Source organism: Phalacrocorax aristotelis, chromosome 1, assembly GCF_949628215.1.
Source record: "Phalacrocorax aristotelis chromosome 1, bGulAri2.1, whole genome shotgun sequence".
Lineage (NCBI taxonomy): Eukaryota > Metazoa > Chordata > Aves > Suliformes > Phalacrocoracidae > Phalacrocorax > Phalacrocorax aristotelis.
The window spans coordinates 88,534,636-88,559,676 of NC_134276.1; the positions used below are offsets into that span (position 1 = coordinate 88,534,636).

At 41.6% G+C, this 25,041-nt stretch overlaps 1 protein-coding gene across 9 annotated transcripts; it reads right to left on the minus strand.

The window, feature by feature from the left end:
* Positions 1–63: 63 nt before the first annotated feature.
* ACOT9 (acyl-CoA thioesterase 9) lies at positions 64–24,354 on the minus strand. 9 transcript variants are annotated; one of them, XM_075097250.1, is made up of 16 exons: positions 24,066–24,354; positions 22,074–22,165; positions 20,336–20,362; positions 17,316–17,361; positions 13,511–13,681; positions 13,380–13,417; positions 11,152–11,235; positions 10,444–10,547; positions 9,254–9,327; positions 7,154–7,221; positions 6,082–6,193; positions 4,849–4,939; positions 4,273–4,358; positions 3,421–3,508; positions 3,082–3,232; positions 64–2,829 (listed from the first exon to the last, which is right to left on the minus strand). In XM_075097250.1, the coding sequence occupies exons 1-16, from the start codon at positions 24,077–24,079 to the stop codon at positions 2,771–2,773; spliced, it is 1,305 nt and encodes a 434-aa protein (XP_074953351.1). In that variant the 5' UTR covers positions 24,080–24,354; the 3' UTR covers positions 64–2,770. The 9 variants fall into 9 exon arrangements, with proteins under 9 accessions (XP_074953351.1, XP_074953362.1, XP_074953325.1 ...); XM_075097261.1 differs by lacking the exon at positions 24,066–24,354 and adding an exon at positions 23,849–23,951; XM_075097224.1 differs by lacking the exons at positions 22,074–22,165; positions 24,066–24,354 and adding exons at positions 15,345–15,427; positions 16,483–16,579 and having other exon boundaries at positions 20,336–20,350.
* Positions 24,355–25,041: the final 687 nt, after the last annotated feature.

The following is a 25,041-nucleotide window of genomic DNA, read 5'->3' on the forward strand; positions in this document are numbered from 1 at the left end:
GTGGTAATGGTCAGACACTTAGAGCTGCGACGGTCAGTCATGAAGTTGCAATATAAGCGTCAATTACTATGTTAAAATATTTTACTTCTGAATATGAGATCTGAGAACAATTTTATCTCACACACAAAGGTATACAGCAACATGCATAAATAACACCCCTGAACAAAGATATATTTAGGCTATTATCAGAGAGGATGTAACAACTTGGAGCTTTCTTCTCTGAGTAAAAAATATGTGAGCACATATTCTGTCTTTATTATTTTTTTTATATATATCTTTTACATGTGTATATACACACACACATTCTGTATGACGTACAGACATTTCTATAACTACTGTAATTGTGGTACATGATCAAGTTATCATGAACTTTGAAAACATACTAATTCTTCTAAGCATTTCTATTTGTGCGATTCACTTCCTTCACTGTGTCCAGAGGTTTTGATGTCACGCCTTGCTCCCTACTGTATTACCTCTTTTTCTCCTCTCCAATCCCTCCCTAAAGGCTGGATTTAGGATTATGATAAATTCGTATTTAAATACAGCTGAAAAGGCAGTAGAGGAAGAACTTGGTACCCCCTTAACTTACAAATATACAAAAGTGACCCAGGCAGGTCAGTGATAAAATCCTGCAGGTAGGCAGGAGTAATACATAGTTCTGAAATAGATCCCTCCACTTCCTGCCTTCCTACGTACTTTTTAACAGCCTACAGTGATCCATGGAGCGAGGGAAAAGAAGCTGGGATAGAATTTCAGTTCTTTATTTCTGTGGTCAGTCAAGTATATTCAGCTTCCAAAGAGTTTTGAAAGGGAGAAAAAACAGAAAATACAATGCATATCCACAGTGTCATAACATGTTAAAGATTTTAACACCACACAGCTGAATCAGTACTGAAGCGTGGCTGAAGAGAGGAATTCCACAAGAGGAACCAAGAGCTTACTATCACTGGAGTGCATGAATCTGGTCCGGATCAAGCAACACACCTGTGCCTCCGCTGGAAAGCTATCTAACTAACACAGAAATCCAGGCAGGCAAATCCTAGAAAGGAAAGGCAAGGCTGATGTATAACACGCCAGTTATTGCAATGCTCCCTCCTCTCCCACAGATAGCAATCAGCTGTTAGGAGCCATGAAGTTCCTGCTGTCCTAGCACCAAAGGAAGCTGGTCCTAATGGTGAATTTCTCAAACTTTCTGACTCGGAAATAAGGTTTCAACATGTTGCTTCATTTTATCAACCTGTTTCATGCATCTCTGCCGATTCACATCACTTCTACTTGCTGCTTCCTGATTTCAAAAGATTTTACACCTGGCAGTTCCCTGCCCAGAGTCTATTCTCGTGTATTATATAAGACATCATATTTCATCCATTTAACCTACCATTGAGCCCAACTACTCCTGTTTGGGTGTCCTGATCAGACAGGGTATCAGTCTGGATTTGAAGGTATCAGAGGACCAATTCTGTGCTTGTGACCAATCATCCTCACTGCTAACAGCTACTGCCTCCCATCCACTCACCTTTCTAATTTCAGGACATTGGGCTTCATCTGCCCAATATTAGAGATTTTTAAGACTTTCTCCAGCACATCAGAAGCACTTCAGTATCAAGTACTTTCTCCCTGTTACTTATATGCCATAGGTCTGTCTACTGTGGTGTCTCCTCTGTGGTGGGGAATTACTCTGCCAATCACAGGTGAACCTGAGAACCCTTAAAGCTGTGCAATACTTGTATTTCATTACTGTCTACCAAGGAACCAGACAATCCAGCTGAGGAGGCTGTCCTCCAGCCATGCCACCCCTCAGTGGGATAAAAAACCTCCCACCATTCAGCAGCTGACCAGGGAGCTGCTCAACACACGCTATCTGGACCCCTAACTCCAGCGTCAAACATAACCGTTACCATTTTGGCAGCATTTTGCCCTTCCTGCTCCCAGTCCCTCATAAACCAAAACATTCTGCTCTGCAATGCCATTTCCCAGTCCCACCCAATCTCACCAATCGGATCTCTACTCTACAGGCCACAAGAAATAATTCATTAAGGAACTCACAGTAATATAAAAAATAAAATTAGAAGAGGCTGGCAAGGACTAGGTGTACACAAACAGAATGCCAGAAGAGACCATTTGGCCACCTCATTTCATTGAAAAATCAGTTTCCTCCCAAGGGAGCTTGAAACCATCCAAAACAGAAGCTGCAAACACCTTGTAAAATTCCAGCTGATGGGAAACACCTGCTTTACCTTGTGCACACACCAGTAACTTCTGAACTTATGCTGCTGCCCAGATGCATGTGTCCTTGTTAAAAAAAAAAAATAAGACCCTAAACATAATTTACACAAGAATGTAGGTCAAATGGCTCCGTCTGTGTGTATCTACGTATTGCATACATTTTCCATATAGAACTTCTAACCCTTATCAGGGAAACACAAAGGAGAGCTACAAAGGGAAAGGCAGCAGAGGTTGTAACGAGATCCCTCAAAGCAGACAAAGAGAAGCTAGCTAAAGCTTACAATCGTATTTTTTCAGCCTTTTTTCCTAGCATCAGCATGTAAAAGTAGATTTCAACAAATCCTGGTAGCAGAGAGTAAAATATCCAAATATAGGCGAATACATAAATAGTACTAAAAAGGTATTTTTGTTCTGGGGTTTGGGTTTGGTTTGGGCTTTTGGGGGTTTTTTTTGTATTGCAAGCCCCCCTCCATCATCCATATCTGGTGACAACTCTTTCCAAGACAGCATGCTACTGCACTGCTGAAGCAGCATTCGGTGTGTGTCAGATTTCTTTCATGACTGCAGCAAAGTGTCGCTTCCCATCTAAATACAACATGGACTCTGAAATAAGGTGGAGAAAAGAGAGAACCACATTAGTAACTTAGATTCAATACTGCACAACTACACAGAGTGATAAGTTTAAGAAGCAATCCACACTGTCACCAAAGCATAAAATAGATGTGGTTTGCCATGAAGTCCTGCTGAATTTCTCAAATGCCAATAGTTCACCTACTAAAACGACCAATGTTCCAACAGAAAGAAAGCAGTCTTGTCTCCAGAGCTATGATGACAATGCATTAATTGGATACTTGCCTCCATAAGTTTTGGGGACAACCCGTGGGACCTCATTTTCTGATATAAATGTAAAATGGAAGATATTGGTTGTGTGGTGCTCCCTGGTATCTGCATCATAAACCTCACTGTGTACTCGAACCTGGATGTAGTTTTTTTCTGTGTAACAGACCTAAACAGTTAGGATAAGAATTACAGTTTGTAATTTATCACTGGCGCTAAAAAACTGTAACAGACTTCATTGCACTGTTTAACAAGAAAAGTCACACACTCTCATAAGGCACTGTTCATGACCTGTGATTAACACTGACTACAGCAAAGGTAACTTTTTCTCCTTTTCAAAAAGGAATCAATTCCTACCTGTCCAGAAAGCAGTAATAAGGATCCAACTTCAACTGGCCTCTGAAACATGATATCATCAACGGACACAATAAAAGGTCTGGAACCCCTGAGCAAGAAAAAGAGAATTTTCTTCTCAAGAATAACAAAGGTGTTTGGAGGAAGTTTAGAATATTTCATTGACAGCATTTTAATGAAAAGTTTCAAGAAAATAAATCTCTCTTTTAAACACAGGCCACTGGAAGTGCTAAAGAATTGTGTCATCACCCGAGACAAAAATAACTGGAAGAAACCTCCTACATGCATAAAAATACACACTCTCTAAGGATACGTTATTGCATCATTATTCTATCTTATGACTTACACTGGCTAGGCAATCTTCATGCCATCATTGCTTAGGCCTCAGTCTTCCAAGCACTGACATAACACACTTTACTTTCTATCAGGCTGTGCATGTTCCATTAAACTTATGCATAGATCTTTGCTGGGTGATGACCTCAGCCACACTTTCTAAGCACAAGCAGTTACTAGAAAAAGTTCAAAAACCATTTCTCTTGTGTACAGAATTAAAAGATGTAATATTTATTTGATAGAATGACTATTTTATATGGTTAAAAGGAAAAATATATCTTCAAAAGACAATCTCAATAGCTCAGTAAGATAAAATAAAACTGAAAAAGGATGTATTTTCTATCTTGGCATGGAATGCTTAAAAACCAAGCTCCAAGGAGCAAGATACAAATCTTTTCATAGTGCAAGATTCTGCTAAACACCCAGGCCTCTTCTACTCATATTGTCATTAGGTTGGTTAGCTTGGCTCCCTGACCTACCCAGTGCTCTGGATTATATAAATATTGCAGGTCTACAACTCACCCATAGCTGCACGCAGTCGCCCATCCCAGTTCAAATGCCTTTCTCATGAGAAAACCCCCAAAGATCCTATTGAAGATGTTCCGTTCCTGTATGTAGAAACAAAAATCAAACCGCTATATTACACATTTTCTTTTCAAAGCATTGTGTTGAAGTCTGCGCTTCAGTTCAGAGTATTTAATGGAACTTCTACCATCTGAGTGTATAAAAAGCACTACTGAAATATAGATGCAAAAGTCCAAACGGCTGAGGCAACTTTACTTAACAGGAGCTCGTCCCACTCGTTTGACAACATAAGGTAAAAACTCAAAACTGTGTCAGCAACCAGAAGCCAAACTTAAAACACTTTGCAAAGAGTTTCTTCACACAAAATGAATAGTCTGGTAAGAAAACAGAGTAAATAAAAATCTTCTATTTTGAAGTGGCGATCCACAGAGATAACAGCAAAATGGCAAAAGAAACTAAGACCTAAACACACTGCAAGGACTGCAAAACTGCAACACAATAATGGGTTGACTAGTCTTACAAGACAATTCATAAGCAACTGTTTCTGTAATTCATTAGTAGTTTTCAAAATACCTGAGGATGGCAAATCTGTAGGCCTTTCAGCTTTGCATCTTCCATCCACACTGAATTGGGTGGTAATTTACGACTCCGGAAACTTACTGTCCTTTGGAAGAAACTATAAACTTTGTAGCCCACGTTAGCAGAACTCAGCAAGTCAAAAATGCACAAATAGCAAATGCAGACACACACTTTGGAAAAAAAAACCAAAACAAAATAAAAAAGCAACCCAGAAATGCTATCACTGAAAGCTTTCAGCTGACCTTGAAGCCTTATCTACAGCAATACTTTGATTTGTTACTGCAATAATAATTACGCTCCTGATCTTTCAAAAAACTTCTGCTAACATTCAAGCTTATGTGAATGAACAAGCTCGAGAAAGGTACATGAAAGAAAAGATGAATCACAACCACAAAGCACACACTTTGTCAGAAAAGCCTTACTCTGTTTTTTTAAGTCATAATGTGAATTAAAAGCACACAATGAGCTAACAGAGTAATTAAACATCAAACATGCAGACGGTTTGAGGTTTTCAAATCCAGACAGCATGTATACAAAATACATCTCCTAATTTCAAGAGAAAGCATGTCTCATTTTGGTAAACAGCTTTGAAAACAACTACTGTATAATGTTACTAAGTTAAAGAAATTATAAATTATCCACAAATACAACACTGCACTAATGTCATTAGGCACCGTTCCATCACCATTGGCACTGGACGATTTCACACAAATCTCAAATATAAGAGAAGTACGCCAACAACAGTCTCCCTCAAATAACGTTGTCAGGTATTATATTTAACACACACTGCAAGGTTACCTGGTCAAAATACAGCCAATTCCTGCCCTCACAGGTTTTTTTCTAGATATCATGGCAGAAAACTCTTAGACCATGCAACTCACATGGCTGCAAAACCATTCCATTCCCTTATTTGGTTAAACATCATTAACCTTTTTCCTCAAGATTATTCCTAACAGCTTGCTCAGAAGCTCTTTGTGCTTACACTGTTACTTTCACCATCCTGGCACAGCTAACACTCTGTCACAACAGAATACTCTTTTAACAGATGCAGATGTCACATTAAAGTTTGTACCCGTGTGTCAAATAAAACACCACAGAATTTAAGTGGTGAAACAGGAAAGCAAAATGCATGCATTTATTCCAGACTACCCTCTTATGAGCACCCTCTCAAAAGGCACATGACTTTTTCAGAAGTCTTCAGTTCTCCTCCACCCTTCCCCTTCTTGCCTTGTGTCCAGTGTATTAAGGAATATGTCATGAACAACGTTTCTTTCTTCTGCAGTGGGAGCCATTTTCAGTAAGGAAGCAGTGCTGAAATCAATCCTCTTCAGCTTGTTTACTAAACATTAAAAAAATCATATTAGAGTTCACAGAAAAAAAACCCAGACAAACATTTGGCTTGGCTCTGAAGATTTTAACCTGGAATCAGCTCTTTCCTTTTTCTTTGCCCTCTGTAAGTTAAAAGCTGTTACTTTCACAGTCCCATAGTTTCAAACTGAAATTTGGCTTTTAGAATAGACTGCATCAAAGAAAAATAAGGCAGAAGTTCACTGTGAACTTTCCAATGTGATGAAGACCTTTTATACATATAGTGCGATACTCACCCACCACTCCTATAGAAAATGTAAGTACTCCCCTCAAAGTACAGAAAAATATATCAAACAAGAAACGCTACAGAACAAACAGTATTCAGATTTTGTCAGCGGTACAAGAATGCAAATTTATGACAGAACTCATTACCATGGGCCACAATGATTGCAATTTTAGCTTAAAACATCTTTTGTTCAGTTTATTCAGTCGTTAACATTTCTCTAATTGTCTGCTTTAAAATTCCAGCTTGAAACAAAAGAAGATGGAGGTACGCAGTCCTTCCCCTGGTCTCCCCTCTTCTCTCCCTGAGTTTGTTTCCAAAAGGAACAAGGGCACCAAGAGAGGTAAGGAGCTGTGATGCACCCAGCAGACCCACCATGGGGGCAATCAATCAGCCAGAGCATTAGGAAAGCCTGTGCTGCACTGAGGTCTTATCAAGTGGACCAAGTGTCCTGGAAACAGAGAAGTCTAGGGGTGATGCAGGGCACAGCAGGAGTCCCCTTGTCTGTCAGTTTAGCCAAAGAGTTTCAAGAATGTGATAGCAGGCTTTTAAACTCTCTTACAGTACTGACACACATGAGAGAACGCAAATCTGGTTTTAAACAAACCAGGAGCACTTCTAAGCAGCAGAATTTCTGAAGTCTACTTCCTTCCAGCTACTAAGCTGAACCCGAGGCAGATGTGTATACTACCAGAAAGTATGACATACATTCCCCTTGCTTGAAGATTTCTTCCTCCTCAGGGGTCTCAGGAACAAGTGGATTAACAAATGCTGGCCTACGGACAGGAATTTTTTTAAAGTTACAAACGTCGTAAGAATTTGTCCTGTGAATACATCATAACAGTCTTCCATGTTTGCTTACATACATATTACAAGCTGAAAAGACATACACTTCAGGTTATGTGGCACCAGCCAAGAGAATATCATATTAGTTTTGACTCTGAAGAAGCAGCTGAGTGATCCAACCACTATCTAGTGTAACTAAGAAAGAGTAAGCGATGAGTCTGTGCTTCTTAAAGAGCTAAAACTGTACCCACAGATTATAATGAAGATTATTCAAGCAGAAGGATGCTTAGAAACTCAGCAAATGAAGATGTAATGATCTAGGATAGTCTAAAAGAGATACACAAAACTTGAACAGTATCATTCCTCCTGGAACTGAAAGAGCACGCTGCCACAGCTAGCGAGCGTTCTTATAATCTACACATTCCCATGACAGCCTTATCAACAGCCAAAAGCTGTTTACCACATGTACTACTTATCAAAGAAGATGATATGAGGCTGCCTTGAGTACATATTTGCATGTTTATTTTACTGCACAAATAAGTTTACTCTAACCTAATTATGTAACATTTAATTATTTCTTTTCACATGGCAAGGCAAATGCTTATTTTCAAGAGCCCTTCTCCCCATAATTTCCAATTATTACTTTTGCTGAACAGTTACCCCAAGCCTTTACTTCGGCTGGTGACAAGAGGCATGCAGAGAGGACTTTTTTGCTTGCAACAAACTGCTTTCCTGGTTTGATAAAGCTCTGTACTTTGGAGACACACCAGCTCCTTCTCCAGCGCAGAGCTTGTTCTCCCTCTCCTCAGTTCAGGACAAATCTACATCGGCTCTCCTGTCCAAGCGCCAAGCTGCTGAGATGCAAGTTTGCTAAGGTCCGAAAGTCACACAACCATGTTTCTGTGGCACTATAACAAACCTAATGTACCCAGGACCTCTCTGAAAGGTTTTTACCTCACATAGAGTAAATACCTTCCTTATATGGCCAGAATGCTTCCAAAACACAGCTTGTGGCCAGCTGCCTTGAAGAACAGCCACTGAAGTTTGTATCTCTCTGCTTGCCGTCAGTCAATCTTCTAGTGCATAGTTACATCAGCTTTGATGTAACTCTTTTGCAAAGTAAGTCCTTAAAATGGGAACCATAACTATAAGTGTTTTTTCTTTTAAATATATAGTATGTTAATGGGTTCTAAAAAAATCTCTTGAATCTGAAGGAAACTGACCTAATAACTACTTCTAACATTATCAGGAGTAAATTATTATGTCAAGAAAAACCCCTTCATTAAGTACAGGCAATTATTTAAACTAGTTAGAAACAGAAAACTGTTTATTACTTTTGCTGGCTATACAAGAAAAAGGTAAGAAATACGACCAATTTTTCTGGTGCTGGAGTCATAAACCAAAACTGAAACTGAGCAGCCTGTTAGTTTAATGTCTAAGGAACTAGAGAGAGAGTAAAACCAGAAAAATAAGAAAGGGTTCTGGGTTGTGGGTTTTTGGGTTGTGGTTTTTGTTTTTAAGTTCTGTAGGAATACTTATCAGTTCCATGTTACTTACATAAGCAAGTTATAGGTTTAATTATTCTAATGACACCTATTGTGTCTATTAGGGAATTAATGGCATTATTCACTCAAAGACTACTTAATCATTGAAAATTAATCTTTTCTGGTTTTATGGCAAGAAGGCAATTAATTCTAACAACTACTACTACAAGGCAGGTGGGTTTCCAGCAGACTCATTCACTTCTCTGTTCATCAGGCCAGTCATTCAAACATTGGGAAATCTGTTAACGAAAAGGGTCAGATCCCAAGACTAAGAGCAATTCCCGGTATCATCTGACTGCTGAAATCAATGCTCTGAAGCCTGCCGCAGGAAAGTAACACTTGCCAGCAGAAAACATCGGCTGTGTGATTTATTTATCACCTACACTATATGGCTTCTACACATACAGAGCAAGCTGCCATGTTTGCTATTTTCACCACAGCAGGAGTCTGAAAACTATTTTCCTGTCCTACAAATTACCGTTTATTCTCTGGATCCCGGGCCACCATGACAAAGGTTGCATCTAACACAGGGCAGTAATCACCATCGTGTAGCTACAAGAGACAGGAAGCAATTATATTTTTAAACTCTAAAATTGTAAATGTGCTTAGCAAGCTATTCAGTTGAATCAACTATGCCATCACACTGTTAATGTTGTTTACTTTCACATTCCGTCATCCCTTCCAAGATCTCTCACAACAGATCGAAAAGAAGACAATAACAAACTGAAACTCCAGCTTCAGGAATTCTGCAGTGTAAACATTAAGCAGGGAATGCTTTTTAACTACTACTTTCAGCTGGGAGGGGAGGAAGTCAACCAGGCATTGTAAAAGGATCCACTTATACTTTCTTCTGAGAAATGCCAAAACAACACTTTTTGTCAATACCAAATTGCCACTAATGCCAGCACTGCGAGGAGTTCAGACAATAAAGGTGTGACGTTATCGTCTACATCAGAGACTTTACTTAAGGAGACCAACTGAATAAAAAATATTTACCTGTTTATCTGAATCATAGCCACTGATATTACTCAAGTGTTCACAGCATAACGTTGTTACTCTAAATAAATAATTGAACTAATATTTCTGTTAACTAGTGAATTGACAGTAAATATTCAATAGAAATATTATGTATTTTTAAATGAATTATTATTATTCCTTTTGCTTCCTGCACAGTATAGCCTAGTTACACCCTTCATTTATTTTCTATTATTTAGTATTTAATAACTTACTACAAAAATCATGCTACATAGTAGATAATACATGAGAAACAATTTAATACTGAAACTGAATATCAACATTAAAATTTATAAATCTATAAAACGCAAAGTTATAAGGAAAATAAAGTTTTGCAAAAGCAGGGAGAAACTTATTTAAGAACATGCCAAGCACAGCCACCTCTTTTTTCTCTAGGAGTACTATGTTGCATTATAAACACAAAATGCTGGTGAAGAAAAATGAAGGTCTTGAAAGAAAGATTAGCAATGGAGTATCTTGCTGCACCTAAACTATAGGAAGTCATCTTGGTCTTGAAACACTAGGGCTGTCTCAAGCCCTTCAAAAACAGTTATTCTAGAAAACATAGTTTTGGATTGCTAATGTCATCATCCAGAATTCCCCCTGAAGCACCTCATGCCCGTCATAAGACGGAGAGAAGTCATGGGAACTAACCTGCAGCATGTGCATCTTCACCTCCATTGAGGTCCTCCCAACCCATGAAACGTTGCCTGTGAATTTGATGTCACAGTCTGGATATATAATCTTCTTGCACAAATCTACAAGACAAACATTAGAGGTTACTGAAGACAGATCACTCCATCTAATATTAGGAAGACTGGATTCTCTAAGACCCTTTTGTGTTCTGCAAGTGGCAACACACACAAAGACAACCCAGAAAAGACAGTTGTTGCAAAGGACCACACTGCTAGCCTGCAGTTCCCACCTTATCAGACTTGTAAAGCCAGAACAGGAGGAGGAAGTAGGCATACAGGTGGCAGACGGATGGCAGACCCATGGAGGTGTTCAGCAGAACATGTGACACAAGCAAGGTCCAACTCCACCAGAACAAGCACCGTTCAATAATGAACCTAAGAAACTCACGTGCCAAAATAAAACCAAACACAGAAGTGCAGGAAGCATGAAAGTTGTATTTTGAAGGGAAAGGAAATATGAAATGCTGAAAAGCATCTACAAAACCCTCTTCCCCCCTCCCTTCAACAAAAGCCACAGTACACAAGAGTTCAAAGCCAAAACAAGATGAAGTGAACTAAATAGGAGAGGGACGAAGGTATCCTCAGTAAAAAACATGAGAAGGCAGTAGCTGCTGAAAGAGTAAGGCAAACAGATGAAATCATTTCTACTGATCAAATCGCCACTTACTGATTTTATCCACCAGAGCTGTAACTATTGATAAGGGAGACCTTGGCTGCATTTCCTGCTTGGTGTGAGTGTAGCAAATAAGAACTGTGGAGAGACCAAAAATGGAGTCAGGTCTTTAACAAAAATTTCAGCAGAGCAGATCAAAGCCGTCGTTGTGAAGCATGAGAAGTACCTGGAAAACACAAGCTAAAGTAACTAAACTAAACTGTAGGAGTGCACATCAGTTCCATGTTTTCATGTCTGTAACTCACAGGACTGCTATAAAGAAAACAGTGATTCAGCAGCTGTCTGTTATATGCATATTTACTTACTAACAAAGAGAAATTTAGCTGAGCACTTTAAATCAACCCAATCCCACATAATCTCTCCCCTCTACACCTGCAGCCCACTGTCTCAGATCCTTCCTACCTTCTATTTTGATTTCATGCAGGTTGACCAAGGATACATGCTATTTGAGGACTTATTTTCAAATACTGATCCCTTTAAAGAGGTGCAGATCAGATAAACTGTGCCTTACAGGCATGACAGCCTAGTCAAAGGTATTTATCACACTGTAATTACTGCTAGCCAAACCACTATTTAAATTAATTAGCTCTGCTCATAAGAGCACATCCAAGTAAACAGACTCCTTAGAGTAATACAAGGCTGCAAAGATTTTTTGTTTTTTTAGTACTCATGTGATCTTCACTCAACACTGATTTCCATAATCAAAAGTATCTCTTTGTACTTAATAAGAGAAAAGGAAGATCTCTGTCCTTCCAGGTAATCTAAGATTATTTTTTTTCCCCTACAACTTCTGAAGTCACAATTCTAAAAACTGATATGCCTATCAATTTATGCCATCAACATGATTAGTAAGAGTCTGAATGGGATTTATCCGAATCCTACTGCCAAAGACAAAAAACTATACCTTTATGCAATACATCTGCCAAGATGACAGAATGTGCTGGGGGTAAGAAGGGGGGGAAAAGGTACATTTTCCTGTGAAAACTTCAGACCACCATCCTGAATTTTGTGTAACTGGGACAGAACCTTCTTTAACCCAAAACGATACATCCCTAGCGGAACTGACTGAAGCCTAGTATGACTACAAACAAGGCAAAGACATTCTGTGCTGCAAGAGGAAAACCTAAGATCTTCACAGATTTCCAGAGAAAATAAACAAGGCACAGAGTGAAAAACAGGCTCATCTCATCTACCAACGGAGGGCAGCCAATAGTTTCAAGAGTCTGTTTGTAATTCAGGAGAGGTACTGAAGCCACTATCTTCCACATCCCAGAAAGAAATCTACCTATTTTATCTATTTTATCTGTCTTTGATAGATAGGTGACATTCATTCACTTGTTTCTCTGCCTTCCTCAATTTTGCCGATCTGGAGCCACAGAAGGTCTGTCTTTCCTGCCAAAAGAAACTGTTCCATTCAGAACTTTCCCTTCATAAGCACCAAAAACCTCCATAAAAATGCTCTCAACCAGCTACAGAACTTTGATGAAGAAGGAAGTCACCTGATCACATTTTAAGAGAAAAGTATCTCCAAGTTATATTAACAAGCTAGCACTTATTTTAGCTGCAAAACAAAAGTCAAAGATCTTGACCTTTTAATGACCATGAATAAATGAAAAGGAAGAAAAGAATAAGAGAGCTGACTTGTGAAACAACTGAGTTGGTTTTACCCTTAACATCAATTTGGAGGCAGAACCCAAAAATCTATACCATGTGTTTTTCATTTGTTCTCAATGGATACATTCTGTTCTTTCCAGCTTATACTCTGTTCTCCCCATAGCGAAGATTAAAATATTTGCACCTCACTATCTGTTGGGTTTTGTGTTGGGTTTTTTTTTTTTGGTTTTTGGTTTTGTTTTTTTTTTGTTAAGATAAAAACCATACGTTTTAATTTGAAATACACACTTTGCACATTTTCTCTGATTTAACACTCCATGCAGATTCATAACCTAGGATCTACAAGTTATTCTTGTGGCTGGTCCTTTTCCAAAACTGGCAGAGGCAAAGAGCTGAAGCTGAGCAATTTTGCTTCTGTTTGTTCTTTATCATCCTTCCTTCTCTTTCAGCATTGGCACCTTTTCTTTTTTCCCTTCCCTTTTGAGATAGTGCACTGATGTGATTCCCTCCCTGAAGTCACACTACACCTACCAAACAGTGCTCAACAATACTCAAGCCCACTTTGTCTGCATTACTTGTGCATTCTTTACAAGGGCATAGATACATACCTCCTAAACTGTCAAGATCTTCAAGTATCCTTCCAAACCTGTAAGATACGTTTTTTGACAATTAAATACCCACATCCATAGTAAATGAAAGTTAACACTTTCCTGCATGTGTAACATTGTTGCTTTGTTACCTTACACTGTTGTGTACATTCAGGTACTTCTCTCTTATTTCAGGTTGACTTCCTAAAGGCAGAATAACTTCCAAGTAGCTATCCTTCATTCTCCTAGGAGAGAGATCTTCCTGCCGTTTTGCCAGCAGAGTATGAAGAGCTTTTCTTTCTTGCATTGCTTGCACATGATCCCTGGTAAGAAAAAAAAACCATTCCGTCTGGAGTATGACAACAGAACTGCAAGCTTAGCTAAAAGATGTCATATTGAAGATTATCAAAATGAAAACAAAAAAGTAGTAAAAATAGCAAGGCACAGTAAGCGTGCCTTGAAAAGAAAGTGAAATGCCCATAATGAGACATGTTAACCAAGACCACTGCAGAACAGTTTTGTGTACAAGTGGATAGCACATACTTTGCACTAAAGAGATGAACAAAATTTACCTAATTCTGAATGCTACCAAAACAGTCCCCCTTGAAAAGAACAAATCAGACATAATTTAGCCTATGGTGTTTTGTGCATATTCATGTCTTCCATAGCTACTGCATCACAGCTCTTCCTACAGTGCCAATTTTGAGGGACTGACTGCCAACTTACAATCTCTCCCCAGAAGTAAAGCAGATGTATTGTGTTGGTTAGTAGAGAACTAATCTGCTAAGACTTTCTATCATCCATGGGTGACTTCTCCCTTTACATCACCAGCTCATGCTGCATACACTTGATCAGCAAGGTAAAAGGAAAATGAATCTATTTCTCTCTCCCTACCCAGTCATCTTACATCTATACAGGAAAGTTACAGAAAGAAACAACAAGCAAAGGGAGCGCTACCCATTCAGAGCTGCTTTTCTAGCACCACCAAGTCAGAGGGGTTGCAACTCTCACAAGGGAGTAAGAGCCAACTTGCTGTCATTTCTTTCCAATCTACTAAGTTGGTTCCTTGCGCAGGTATCTATGAGATATAACAATCTTGCCCAGCATTCTCTCTTACCTGTTCCTCCACAGTTCCCTCCCCATAAAAGTGCAACCTGACTGAATAAAGCAAATATTTCATAACATCCCTGGAATGAACAACAAAACATTAAAAACCTAAGGGTAAAACATGCAACAGTTCCGGCATAAAGCCAAAGAGTATGGAAATCTAAGAATCCATTTCATAGAGAAAGAGAAGGCATAAAACACTAAGTAATCAAACTTAATTTTAAACTTGTGGATATGTGCCATTCATTCCGTTGTGCATGCTGCATTGCTGAGATCTGAGTGCCATTGTGTTTAACAAAACCAATTAGAAAAAATAACAGAAAGAAAACAACAGAAAGAACCTTTTCACTAAAAAGAAAATTTGTCCTAAGTTCTCACTTTAGATGAATGCTGGGTATTAGCCATTTAAGATGTAGACTTTTTTGGCTTGCGTTTTATTTTTGGAAGAGGAGAGACACAAAGCTGTCACGCTTCAACATATAGTCCCTCTTTTCTGTTTAATTATTTTGGGAGAAATAGGAAGAATTCATGATCAAAGAGAATAAAAGTCTAGCAGAAAATTTTAGTTAGTTTTGTTTGCTTGTTTGTTTTAAATATGAAATATGGTTTACGACATCTGGGCAACATGACTGCTGCAGAGTTCAGAGAAAACAGAAAGATAACAGCCTCCTCCAGAGGGTTAGTGTTTGAAGTTATGCCACTGCATAGAAACAGAATATACTAAATGACTAAGGAAAGATGCAATGTCCAAGATTATGCACCTTTCTGCTTTTTAAAAGATCTGTTTCCAAGGTCTTTCAGTGAAAGGTTTAAGAGAAATTAATCAGAGGGTAAATCAGTGTCTACAAACACAGAGAAACCAAAAAATAAAAAATTAACTATATTCTGTGTTCACCAGTCCCATCCTGGCTCCTCTCAGGTCAGCGGCAGAACTCTTCTTGACTTCAGCTTCAGAATGTACTCTTCAATATACGGAAGTATGAGGATCAAGGCAATAACATTTTTCAACAGATAAATACTGTTACACACACTGCAGTACCAGTCATACAGTATCAATGCTTTATCTAAGTATTAACTAATACCTGCCCTAAATATTCTGAGAAATTACATTATTTATTTATGAAACGGCCACAACTCTATCTAGACTATAATTAGAAATGAACAGATTAATAGCATTAATTACAATTTAAATACAAAGCCAGAATAAACATATAAGCAAGATATTTCTTTCTAATACAAAATGCCACTGGGCATTACAAGAGGAATCACGAACCAAAGTTTCCTTTTAGCAAAATTAACAGTCGAAGGCGTTCCTCCAACATGCATCTCTCCCCTCTCCCAGCAATCCAGATGTATGTGCATCAGTCCTTCCCTAGTTCCCATGTCAGGACCCCTAACAAGCCATCCTCTTAGGTTTGTTCCCTTTAGTCATTCTGTAGTCTAACTCAAAGCACTGGCTGTTCAGTCTCCATGTGTATCAGCTCTTTGTCACTCTATTTTAAAAGCGGGATCTCAAAAGCTACACAATCCATGTCCTCCAAACCTCCATATATTAAAACTGTCATTCTTAAGCACTCCCAGCTATGGGCTCCCTCGCTTTACTTCTTCATGGTAGCTGAAGTATACAGTACTCTGCAAACCATTTCTGCTGGATTTTATACAGCACAAGAGACATACCTATCTAAGAACAACACTGCTGCGGTGATCCTGGCTTCAGTCTGCTCTCCTTCCAGGGTGGAGGCAGTGGGGGAAAAGAAATGGATGGAAGATCAGATTTGACCAGAGCCCTCTCAAATCTCAATCCTCACATGGTATTTCCATATGGCATAGTTCCTCCCCAGCCGTTCTGGGCTACAGGAAAGGCTTTTTAAAAAGTCAATTTCTAGACCCCTTTTCAGCTGACCTACCAAAAATTTTCAAGCTCCCTCATGCTTAGATACTAGTATTACTAAGCAAAAATCAGCTTCCCAGATTCAGGCATTTTCTTTAGCGTGCCCATAATCCTGTTTAGACAAACCTAGTCAGAAGGCCTGGACATCAGACACTCCATCCAGACAGACCTCTCCACTTCCCCATCAGTGCACAAAGTGTGAAACATGAGCTAGCAAACACAGCTGTAAGAAAATCAACAATCAGTACAATAAATATGGGACCAACCAAACAGCAATATGTAATTTTCCCAGACTGCTATACTGACTGATTCAGAATTGTTAACAGTAGAGGATTACAGTCAACTCTGGCTTATTCAGCATAACGGAGGGGGAGGAAGATAACCTGCATAAAACCAAAACATCAATGATTTATTTAAATTGTACATAAATTAATTTAAAACTAAGTTACAGGGGAGAAAAGAAATGCCCGAGATGCTCCTGACTGAGACACAGACCTCAAGCTGACAATTTTCCAAAGTAACATGGGTGCTGCCAGGTCATTCATAATGCAGCCTGCTTCATGGTGAACCAGTGCGGTTGCCCCTGAATCCAGTGCAGGACAAACCCATCATGCGGGTAATCCACCAACAGGTAAGTCAAGAGGTAACAGCAATATCACATGTCCAGTCAGACTCTACAGCTCTTAAACTTCCATCAGATTCAAAGCTAATGGAAGAATCTTGTAAACATCAAGATCACGTTTTTTGTTCCTTTGGTGCTAAAGATCTTCTGCAAGAGAAATCTCAGAAGTCTGTGATCCACAAAGTACCAGCTCAGAAACCTTGTTTGCATTACGCTTTAGCTTGGATCTTTTTTCTTCCCCAGTCAGCAAGCTAACACCGTTACCTTCCACTACCTCAACCCCGAGCTCTCCCTGGGTTTCACAAATAAAGTAAAATACATTTAATGTACACTGTACCTCCAGTTGGTAGATGCTCCCACTATATCCCTCAGTCTGCTCCGCACTGGAAAAAAAAAAAAAACAAAAAACCCCAAAGCAAATCAAGCTTAGTTCTGCAGGTGATGAACATGAGGTCGCCTGGTGCTAAAAGGCACAATCCTCATCCCAGAACAGGAAAATTAAGCAAATTCATGCAAATAGCAGGCCAGAAACAAAATTTTTGCCAAATTCACTGATGCTGTTAGTAGGCATATCACAATAATGGGTTGAGTAACATGATTTTGTAGCTATGTACAGCCAACAAAGAATGCATCTCGAGTGTCTGTCAATGCAAACACCTGCAATGCTAATTAACAACTGAAAGAGAGTTAAGATCAAGATCAGATTGAGAAATTTTGATGTGAAAATATTTTAGCCTCAACACAAACGAACTGTGGAAATAACAAAAATCAGAAAGTCATAAAAGAACGTAGAAAGGAATGGTGCAGCTGGGAGACAGGGAATGAGAGTACTTTTTAAATAATCCCACCCACAAAGGGCAGGTAACGTCAGCCAATTGCCTGTTGCTAGCAGGGTCTCATAGCCTAAATTTTTAGCCGCTGCAGAGAACAGTGTTAAGAGACTGAAGACAGGCCTATAAAATTGTTTCCGGCACTGTTTGCCCTATCAGAGTTAATTCCAGCTCTGCAAAAGTTCTTCCTAAATGTCAAGAATAACCTGCATAAGCAGATTTTCTGCTCTCTCCTCAGATGAGGCTACTACCTGTGCTAAGGCCCCATCAAATCTATCAAACCCTTCCAACACTATTAGGCAGGTGAACGTATGCTATTTGGAAACACCTGAAAACAAGCAGCAATTCCCAGGCTTGGAACAGAAGTTGAGAACTAGATAATAGGGATTCCTTGCTCATTTATGAAGATTTTTATACGAGGGGATTCAAATTTTAGGACAAAATAGATAGGGACAGACCAAGGAAGGGCTACCAAAAGAACCCCAGATTTTATGGTGAAACAGAAAAAGGGCTGCTGGTGACTCACAAGCTGATCCTTTATACTTTTAGGTTATTAGACATCATCAGGCTTGGCACATTCCAAACTAAATGCCTGGCCAGAGTATTCACTACTATCAGAAAGCTGCCCTGCGAACCCTGGAGCAAGCAGAGCCTGATTTCCTAGGTAGTTAAATCACATACCCCTCTCTCAGCCAGATCCACCCCTCTCCTCCCCATTCCGTCACTTCAGTTTTGCTGCTTTCCTGCCCAAGTCCCCACACCTCCACCACTGCAATGCCCCTAACCCACCTTTTCTTGTTCCTCCCTCAGCCTGCTTCTGTTTTGCTGGTCCTCTAGGCAAGCACCGGCGTGAGCTGGTGTGGTTACCCCGGAGCTCCGCAAGGCTGACTGCCAGCCAGCACAAAGATCCCAGTCACCCGCCAACTGCCAGCAAGCACCGCGGTCCACGGCTGACCCCAACACTAGCTCTGGCACCCTAACAAACCTCTGATTCGCAAGCCAATTTTCACAAAGCATGAGGAAACGCATTTCTCTCTGAGATTTGTGCTCACCTATTTTGGCTAGCATCAACCAATAAAAGGTTCTGGAAGAAGAGGGGGACAAGAAGATAGGCAGACAAAGACAAAACAGATTGCTTAGGCCTCATTTCTTTAGGAAATTAGGCTAAAAACGTGTTTTGAAATTAAGAGAGTTCCACTACAAATTCTAAGAGCAAAAAAATTTTCAGTGAAAGAAACTGACTGAAAATCTTACAGTTGATTTTTTTTTTTTTTTTTGAAGGGGAAGGGTCTGATTCTTTTTTTCTTAAGAAGCAGTGGGCTGCTTTACAGAATAGGTGCTACCTTCTTGTTACTCATACTCCACCTGTGAAGCTGCCATAGCATGCGCTGGATCAGTACAGTGTTAGCAGGAACACTGTTAAAGCTTCTAGAACACAAAACCTCAATTTTCCAACAGTGTGCAGACTGTGCTGGGATGGAGGGGCAATAAACAGCACTTTCTCTTTGCTTAAACTAGGTTCATCTTCCCTTTAAACTCTGAAGAGGTAAAAAGCTCTGAAAAAAAAAAATCTTGGGTCCAAACCTGCAAACACATATGTACACTGTCAGTCCCATTTAATAGTATTGATTTCCATTTTAGGCATACAAGTAAACCTTTTCCAGGCTGAGACCATATAATTTTTATTTTAACAATAAAAGGACAACGTATAAAAGTGTTTCTAAAATTCTGCCAAACTAAATGTAGTCCATTTAACAGGTTCTTGAATAAATCGTTCTCTTTTTTCACTGGGACAACTACGTTGCTCTTCCAGATATTAATTATTTTACAACAGAAATTTAAGTAATTAAGCATAAAAATCCATAAATTCTTTCTCTTTCCTTTTTTGGCAAATGTCTTAGATGTGCAAAACAATTACGGCAGATGGGGTTTTGTCCATCATTACCACATTGCGTATTTCACAGCACCTCCTAAACTGTGGTCAGTGGATCATTAATGCCAGAGCAGCAGGGCCAGAGTTTATTAGCACTGTGCTGTGACAAAGGCCATGAGGGCAGCTGGACACAGTCATTGCATTCATCTCTGCCATTGAGATCCATGCCCCCACATGCTGGTGCCTCCCCAGGCTGTATCCAGGTTCTGGTAGACCGCTACGCTGTATTCTACCACCAGTTCTGGTATAGAGCTCGGTCTGGACTTCAGTGAAAGATGCAGATTCAAAAGTCTAAAATGAAGCTAAGTACTGCAGGATTTGCCGTGTAAGAGATTTTGTATCCCACAAGCCTCTTAGAAATGTGTTACCCAGCACACCACCAGAAATACGGTGTGCTGACAGAGACCCAGTACCACAATATCGCCACAAAAGAGGCCAGAGCCATTCGCTGAAGGCAACGAGGCTTGAAGCAAGTCAACAGAGAAGAAGAATAGCATTTAAGTTTTCATGAATGCTGAAGTTCAGAAAAACAGTAGCTGAGTAAGTTTAGCATTATAGCAAATATTAAAATATGTACAGATTACCACAACACACCATTATTCACATGAATGGGTAAGTGTCCTGTGGAGTGGAAAACACAGGTTAGATTAACAATTTTTTTAAAAAAACACAAATAACATCCGTTAAGGGGTTACCTGATTGTTCTACCTGCTTGAGTACCATTTACGCACACCCTCCTTAACTTTAGTAAGCAGCAACAGGCAACCTGTCCTTGCCTGATTTACAGTCAGTATCTTTGCGTTTCCAGCTAAGTTCGTCCTTTCCTTCAAAACCACCTTTCCAGTTCCTTTGCCTACTGGCTCTGTGTAGCATCCACTTGCAGTGTAATTCCAATCAGTTTTTCAAACTTGGTGCTACCACGTGCTGTTGACAAACACTATTAACTGTGGAAAGAATATCTGGGGCATTTTTCAGGAAGCAGGATGAGAGTTATCTCAGAGGGAACTTCCAGAGTCCTGCTTGGTGTAGCCTTTGGGAGAACCACGGAAGAAGTAAGGGCATTCACAACTGGGACCCAAAGTTGGGAGGAAGCATGTGGAAAGCTAGGAAGAATAGTATTCGGTGTTCTGCAGAAGCATGGATACCAAATCGAAGGAAACTAGTTTACATATCAGCAAGAGTTCTAATAATGTTATTTAAATGTTACAATTTTGGAACAGAATCTCAAATATTTAGTTATTATAGTCCAAAAAATATTAGTATTCATTGGAAACAACTCAGAGGCAAGGCCAGGATGGCCTCACTGCTTCACTATTTTTACTGGCCGCCTAGGTGGTATCACTATCAAATATCCAAATAAAAGCACAGGGTAATATTTGGAAGTACACAATATTCTGTATCCTTGCTTCTCTCCTTTAACCTCCCAAATTACTGTTTATTAACAACGATTAGATTTTTTTTAATCTCTAACAACAAATAACCCTCGTCTTCTCTTTTACCAGATAACCTGTGGTTTCTGTTTAGAGAACAAAGGGGAAACTAAGATCTTAGAAACAAACAGATTTCCATGAAGGAATTATTTGTACCTGGCTCCAGCCCTCTTCCTCCTCCCCTTCTCTCAGCACATGAGATTAGAATGCAAGAAAACTTTTTAAAAGCTTCTGTAACAGCAGCTTTACGGTTTATTACTATTAGAGCGCTAAAACAATACTTCGACACAAAGCTCTATTGCCAAGAGCATTTTCATGAGTCAATGCTGCTGATCTGATTAAAAGATTTCTCTAAGTTTATGAACTTTACAGTTTATTACTGTTAGAGCGCTAAAACAATACTTCGACACAAAGCTCTATTGCCAAGAGCATTTTCATGTGGCAATGCTGCTGATCTGATTAAGAGATGTCTCCAAGTTTACAAAATTAATGGTATTGGCACATTAAAAGTTCTGTAGAACATTATTTCCACTCAGTTCCTCCATTTCTTGGCCATTCTCTCCAGTTGCCTTAGAACCTGGCTGTACTACGTTGACTTTCTACCTAGAGCCAACCTGAGAAGCAGTTGTCCCTCCAGAAAAGAATCACATGCTCTTCCAAGTCTTAAAGAACCGGACAAGTCCCTAATTCTGCAGCTTCAATGATTATGCATATATGTTGCCACTAATCTCCAAACACACAGAGTGACATTCTGCTACTTGCTAAACACTTAATCTATGAACTAACAGTCAAGGGCATGTTCATTATCCAAACTGTATTAACACATGAAGGGCCACCACCTGAAAGAATAAACTCCTTAAGAAATATTTCTAAATCCTCCAAAGTACAGCCAGTTTTTTTACCTTCAGACATGTCAGGAAGCACTTGGGATCCACTGGTTCCAGAAGTAAGTGTCCTAGCCAGAAAAGAAGGAAGCTTCCTCATCGTGCACAACCTATAGGCAGAGCAGAAGAATTTAGTGTCATTAAAACTAATGCCATGAAGATAATTTAGGATTTATTTTTGAAATGGCACCGATTACTTAAAAAACCCCACTCCTTATTTTTAACCTGATTTTTAGAACCAGATGCAATCAGTACAGCAGTTCAAGCCAGCTGAAATTCCAACTGATACCTGTCCTTATCTGAAAACAGGAAGGAAGCATGATTCGCTGGTGGCAACTGTTCTCTTCACCAACTATTCAGATGCCCTGGGACAACCAGCTTAGACCAAACGTCAGCTTCCACCCTGTATACATCCTAAGACAGACAAGGTCCTTGTGCATCTAGGCAATTGTCCATGACCTTGACCATACACTTCTCCTGCACCGGGCTGGTGTGCATAGCAGTGGGAGGTGGAATATCCCAAGAATACCACAAGGCCTCCCACACGGTCCCATTCAACTAAGCCCGGTCTTCTTCTCCATGGCTTAGTACAGCTGCAACTCAGAACAAGTCTAAAGTGCAGGATGCAATCCTCTTAGCTGTTTAACAAGAGGGGACGACCATGAAACCCTTCAGAGAATGTAATCTGCCCAGCAATTCAGTAAGCGTTCAGCCAGGCTGTAGCCAGGGCGAATCCTCCAGGCAGGCAAAACTGTGGTAACGCAAAAATACACAGAGAGCAGAAGTAAAACCCCCCATGAGAGTTCACAGCATTATCCGGGCAAGGAACACAGGTTACCTGTCCCTTAATTTTCTTTGGCCGAGACGGGGGTTTCACTTCAAAAAAGAAAAAGAGGCAAGTCCCTGGGCACCAGCCAAAAAAGCAGGGCCACGTACACATATGTGTACTCTATATATGTATCCCTCACATACATATCCACACATACGTATCACAGAATCACAGAATCCCAGGTTGGAAGGGACCTCAGGGATCATCTAGTCCAAACTCTCTAAGAAGGGCACAGTCTAGACAAGATGGCCCAGCACCCTGTCCAGCTGACTCTTGAAGGTGGCCAACATGGCCGAGACAACCACTTCCCTGGGGAGATTATTCCAATGGTGACTGTCCTCGCTGTGAAAAATTTCCCTCTCGTGTCCAATCGGAATCTCCCCAAGAGCAACTTGTGTCCATTCCCCCTTGTCCTCTCCATGTGACTCCTTGTAAAAATGGAGTCTCCGTCTTCTGTGTAGCTACCCCTGAAGTACTGGTACATGGTGATGAGATCCCCTCTGAGCCTCCTTTTCTCAAGGCTGAACAAACCCAGCTCTCCCAGCCTATCCTCACATGGCACCTTCCCAGTCCTCTGATCATCTTGGTAATGTATCATGTAGACACAAGCTTCCCTTGCCTACAGGTACACCAGGACTAGTTAAGAGAGTAAGAGGGCAAGCCCCCCAGAAGCGAGCAGCGCCCCGTACGCATCCATGGCACGGGTGACAACGACTGACACAGCCTGGGGGCTCAAGGCGAGCCTCACGGCGCAGCCGGCAGGCAACCCCCGCCCAACCGGCCGGCACCCCGCGGGACGGCGGCTGGGCCGGGCGGGGCGAGGCGAGGCGCGGGCGGCTCCCCGGACCGACGGGCCAGCACCGCCGAGGCCGGGCGCCATGGCTCGAAGCCGGGCCGCCAGCGGAAAAGAAAGTTACCGGGATGGAAAGTTTTTTAGGGTGCCGCGCCCCGACACCCAACGCACCCAGCCCGCCGCACGGGGGAGAGCCGCGGGTCGGGGCACAGCGCGGCACCCCCGCCCGGTGAGGGAAGGCGGAAGGGCGGCGGCGGCGGCGGCCCGGGGCTCTGCCCCACCTCCCCGCCACCGGGCCCGCCGCGGCTCGGGAGAACCGCCGCCTCCTCCTCCCTTCAGGGAGCGGCGCCTCCCCGGGCCCGCCGCCGCGGCACGGAGTCAGCCTTACCGGGTGGCCAGCATGGTGCCCGCCGCGCCGCCGCCGGGGCCGTCAGCGGGGCCACGCCTGCCCCAGGCACGCGGTCCTCCAGCACCATAGACTGGCGGCTCGCCTGGCGCAGAGAGCGCCCCGTGCGCCGCCCCTCCACCGCGGCGCTGCCTGCGCAGGGCCGCTCGCAGCCGGTTCCCCGCCGCTGGTCCGTCGGTCGGTCGGTACCGCTCGGCCCCAGCCGCCTGCCTGCCAGGCGGGGGCGAGCCGCCGCTCCCGAGCCGCTCGGCGCCAGGCGGGCCCAGCAGGGCGGGCGGGCCGAGCCCGCGGGGCTCCGCGCGGGCCTTGCTTTTCGTAAATACTGTGAACGTTTATTTTTTTTTCAGTACTCCTTTTTAATTCCGCCGTCTCCCGGACAGGAGCGGGCGGGCAGTGCCTCCGCAGCAGGCCCAGGTGCCGGCCGCACCCGGCCCGTGGGCCGCGGAGGCTGCGAGGGGCGGGAATCGGGAGCCTCGGCGGTTTATTACAGGGAGCCAAAGACCCTCGGAGCGGAGCTGGCAACTGGCCGGCGGCGGGGTCTGAGGGCAGAGAGGCAGCTCCCGCTCTCTGCAGGAGCGCCGCCCCCGCCGGTAATTTGCAAATTACAAATGGCAAATCTCTGCGATTTGGCAGAGAAACCGGCCTCTAACTGGCGGTGCCTCCGAGGGACTTGTGCACAGGTGCCCGGGCGCAGCCCGCGGCTTTCACACCCACCAGAATTTAACGTGGTTCCTGCCGATCCGTTTGAACTCGCCAGCAAAATGGTGCTTATAGGAGGTATGACTTAGCAAAGGAGCTGTTACCATACCTCCTTAAAGACGTACCAAAGGCACCACTGAGCTTGTACGAGGGTATGATAAAACAGACGTTCCAGCAAGCAGTGAAAGTACATTAACCAGATTATTCATTATTTGCAAGAGTAACAACAAGAGTTTATTACTTTCTTCTTGATAAATTG